At 38.9% G+C, this 4,590-nt stretch overlaps 1 protein-coding gene across 1 annotated transcript in view; it reads left to right on the forward strand.

Moving 5' to 3' along the window:
• The window catches only part of LOC113467401 (kinesin-like protein Klp98A), a gene marked incomplete at its 3' end in the record, with an annotated part of 9,972 nt that extends 6,596 nt beyond the window's left edge, over positions 1-3,376 (forward strand). The window contains exons 2-6 of the mRNA XM_026823555.1: positions 164-382; positions 893-1,111; positions 2,224-2,296; positions 2,356-2,535; positions 3,210-3,376. Of these exons, the coding sequence (XP_026679356.1) occupies positions 164-382; positions 893-1,111; positions 2,224-2,296; positions 2,356-2,535; positions 3,210-3,376 (858 nt within the window). The remainder of the gene's footprint in view (positions 1-163; positions 383-892; positions 1,112-2,223; positions 2,297-2,355; positions 2,536-3,209) is intronic.
• Between the last annotated feature and the right edge of the window lie 1,214 nt (positions 3,377-4,590).

Here is a 4,590-nt window from a genome sequence, read left to right on the forward strand (position 1 = left end):
CATACTGGGGCGAGCCGGGGAGGAGGGGTGCAATGGGCATGCTACGACACAGACCACGTGCGTCTAATGTAGCAGTTGTTTCATTGCTACAAAATAGACACTCTTTTTTTTTAAAGGCAGGTTTTCTTATTTTCTTCTTTAAATGAATTCCTTTTCATTCCAGGCCACGACAGACAATTCCCCGGACGCTCACAAGGACTTCACATTTGATCACTCCTATTGGTCGTTTGACCCGTCCTCCCCTCAGTTTGCCTCTCAGGAGCAAGTATTCAATGATTTAGGTATGGACGTAGTGGATGCTGCATTTGAAGGCTACAACGCCTGTGTGTTTGCGTACGGACAGACGGGGAGTGGCAAAACATTCACCATGATGGGCTCCAAGGTATGATAATAATAATAGTGCTTATTTATACTGCTCGCATAGGACTGAAAAGTCCCTTTACTCCAGCAGTAGGCTACTACTATTATTGTGCTCTGAATTTCGGGACGATAAGACCACCCTTGTAACAGTTCCCACTCTCAAATAATAAAATGAGAATAGTGCTTATTTATACTGCTCGAATGGGACTAAAGAGTCCCTTTAATCCAACAGTAGGCTACTGCCATATTATTATGGTCAAATTCTCAAACAATGTTGAGGATAAATTTCCATATCTCGACTGGGATTGAATCCACGCCCTCCTGATTACCAGGCGAGTGTCTTTACCACTACATCACCAGTATTGTGTCTCTTCTCGCCCATCTGATGAGAGGCATACTACGGGATGGGCATGCTACGACACAGACCACGTGCGTCTAATGTAGCAGTTGTTTCATTGCTACAAAATAAACACTCTTTTTTTAAGGCAGGTTTTCTTATTTTCTTCTTTCAATGAATTCCTTTTCATTCCAGGCCACGACAGACAATTCCCCGGACGCTCACAAGGACTTCACATTTGATCACTCCTATTGGTCGTTTGACCCGTCCTCCCCTCAGTTTGCCTCTCAGGAGCAAGTATTCAATGATTTAGGTATGGACGTAGTGGATGCTGCATTTGAAGGCTACAACGCCTGTGTGTTTGCGTACGGACAGACGGGGAGTGGCAAAACATTCACCATGATGGGCTCCAAGGTATGATAATAATAATAGTGCTTATTTATACTGCTCGCATAGGACTGAAAAGTCCCTTTACTCCAGCAGTAGGCTACTACTATTATTGTGGTCAAATTCTCAAATTATATGAGGATAAAATTCCATACCTCGGCTGGGATTGAACCCACGCCCTCCTGTTTAACAAGCGAGCGTCTTGACCACTACACCACCGAGGTAGGTTGAACATACTCATATTAGGTACCTATGTTTAAATTCTCATTAAATTAGTACCATTATTACACGTATTACCTTTCGAGAAATAGGTGAAGTAGATAGTTATATGTACCACCTACATTTTGGTGGAGATGCCAAAATTACCGCTCAAATTTTCTCTTCACCCCTTTACACCAAAACTGGTCTAAACATTTTGTCTGCTCATAATTAGGTATCTTCTCGGAAGTAGGTATGAAGTGAAAGGTAAACCCAAATCTGAAATGTTTCTTCATTTGGGATTGCATTGTGAGGTATGGAATCCTCCCTTGTACCTAAATACCCCTTAGGTACCCTGTCCTAATATTATGTAGCGTACTTGGAAATTCCCTGTGGAACTCATAAGCGGTTTCCTTAACAACAATATTCCCTATTGCTACATATTCCCTATTATGTTACATATTCCCTATTTTGTAAAGTGTGTTATCACTCCATTATTATTGGTGGTCAGGGCGTTTTTAGGGGGTCCGTCCGGGGCTATTTGACCGGGCGCGGGCTTTTCGAGGGACCCGGAACCAGCTTTTTCAAATAATAATAATAATAATCGCCTATTATGCCTTGAGAAATCCTTGAAAATATTGATGGAATTAAAGGAATATTTCTATAGGATAAAAAAAATGTTAGAAAAGCCCCATTTTTGAAGCTATCACCCCGAGCCCCGGTTAGCCTGAGAGCGCCCCTGTTGATGGAAAGGGGAACTCCATGTGAGGGCGAACATGCTGAATTTCTCTCATATAACTTCTCACGTTTTTGGTCGGTTTGCAACTTTTGACCTGATGGTACAGTGGTTCGTTGCTTCGTTGGTTTGGGTATCTTATGCTAAATGATCCTGAATGTAGGTCACATGAGACTATGAGAGTTATGGTGAATGTTCAGGGAAGGACTGTGCATTCATGTATTGTGTAGGCAAGAAACTTTGGGGAAGGAAAGGACTGTGTATGTTCCATTGTGGAGGCAGGTACATATTTTCAGGGGTCATCTCCCGACTTTGTGCTTATTCTATTCTATTACAGGTGATAGACTAAAGGAAGGCGCTCACATAAACAAGTCTCTGGTCACATTAGGTTCCGTTATCTCGTCCCTGGCAGAACTCAGTACCAAGAAGTCTACATTTATTCCTTACCGAGATTCCGTCCTCACGTGGCTACTCAAAGACTCTTTGGGAGGAAATTCTAAAACGATTATGATTGCAGGTAAATTCCTTACCGAGATTCCGTCCTCACGTGGCTACTCAAAGACTCTTTGGGAGGAAATTCTAAAACGATTATGATTGCAGGTAAGTTTTTACTTTCCTTATCCTATAGGAAATTGCAGGTAAGTTTTCTAGTTTTTGGACACTTCTCGGTCAGTCTCGTGAGGACAATGGAGTTTGGATAAAGTTTTATACAGTCCGATCTGTATGCCTTTTATTGGAGAGAGAGAAAAAAAGAACGAAGTTTAATAGGAGATCTTTCCTTGCGTTACCTCCATGACCATTTGAAACCTAGTTGGTTTTTTGAGGTTTTTTTTTCTTTCAAGTTTAATGGGAACTTTACAGTGGAGGTCTTACTGTCCCAAAAACAAAGAGAGAAGGATTAGATAGAAGGAAGCCAGTCGTTCCGAGAACGAATCTTATCTGTTTAGGATAAATTTCACCCCTGGCAGAGAATAGAACCCGCGACCCAGTGCTTACAAGATTAAGGTAAAAAAAAACAAGGCTGGCGGACTACTCTCCAAGCTAACTAGTTTTGAGTTACTTAGTGGGTTACTTACTTAGTTTTTATGATTGTACATTTGTACCACATACAGTTAATTCTTTATTTGTACAAAAATATATTGATTGATTGTACTAGGCTGACTTGTGACTCTTGTATGTTTCGTTTGACAGCAATATCCCCGGCAGACGTGAACTACTCTGAGACTCTGAGTACGCTCAGATACGCTAACCGTGCCAAGAACATTATCAATAAACCCACAGTCAACGAAGATCCCAACACGAGAATCATACGCGAACTCCATGATGAAATCACCAAACTCAAAGCAATGCTTACCAGTGTAAGTAAATATTATTATTTGAATAATATTTTTATTTGAAAAGCTTATATTATTTGAATGGCTAAGACCAAATCCAAAAACGTTTTGAGATAGAGTCAAATTTTAGGAGTAGTCAGAATTAAAAAAAGAGATAGCCATCTTGTTTTTGCTCTCATTTCAATACAACACTCATAAAAATAAAAGTGAAGTTAGCAACCAATTAAAAAGAAAAAATAGACCGTTTTGTGTTCTTTTCAACGATGCCACAGTAGGTACTCCAAAAGTCGATTTTTTTGGACTTGGTCCTCTCTGCCTCTTACCCATTTATTTAGCTTATGGGGGTTTTATTTTTTCAAAGGATATACATAAAAACACAGAAAAAAGGGAACAAGAACAAAAAAATAATAATAATATCAATAACACTTCTATCTATGTACTTATAGAGGTAAACTCTGTAGCCAGGCAACAGCTTCTAAGTAAAGCTCAACAGGTTCTAAGTAAAGCTGTGTCCTTTTAAAAGCTCTCCTTTTGTTTCTTACTAACTGAGTGCTCCGCGCAAAGTTTGTTATCCCAGACGGTCATCCGTCCGAATAGCAACCATCTCAATATTACTTCTCGTCAGTGATTCATTGGGAATTATTATTATTATTATTAAACAATTAAATCAAACTTTATTTACATAATGATGGTAACATATTGTACATAGATATAATAAATCAATCACTCTCTTCACTCCAACTAGAACTTTTGCCATTTTCAACCGAGTATTTGACTTTGATTTAGTGAAACCAATTTCCTTTTCTGTTTCCTTGTAAGCTCAAGTGGTTGATGTTGCACAACTTAGAACCTAGTTCCTGCTTAGATAAAGTACAAAAACACCCAAGTAGGTAGGTATTTGTATGTTCAAAGTTCACTTAGGTAGAAATATGAACACAAATTGATAGACAAGCACAAAAGAGATAAGTTCAAAATTCCAAATAACACTTTAGTGATTTTGATATTTTTGATAATGATAAACAACACTTCCCTATCAGTAATATCAGCTGATATTTCACATGCCAGACCACTGATTGAACTTTCAGTGGCGTGTCTTGAATATTTTAATGGTGTTGAAATCAGTAGATCCTCGTTCCTCGATACATAACAAAATTCAAGGAAGATTAATAATTTTGTCCCTACTTTCTCATTTTACCTCATAGTATCCATTGTAATTAATTTTGATCGTTAAATCGAGA

Source organism: Diaphorina citri, unplaced genomic scaffold, assembly GCF_000475195.1.
Source record: "Diaphorina citri unplaced genomic scaffold, Diaci psyllid genome assembly version 1.1 scaffold471, whole genome shotgun sequence".
Classification (NCBI taxonomy): Eukaryota; Metazoa; Arthropoda; class Insecta; order Hemiptera; family Psyllidae; genus Diaphorina; species Diaphorina citri.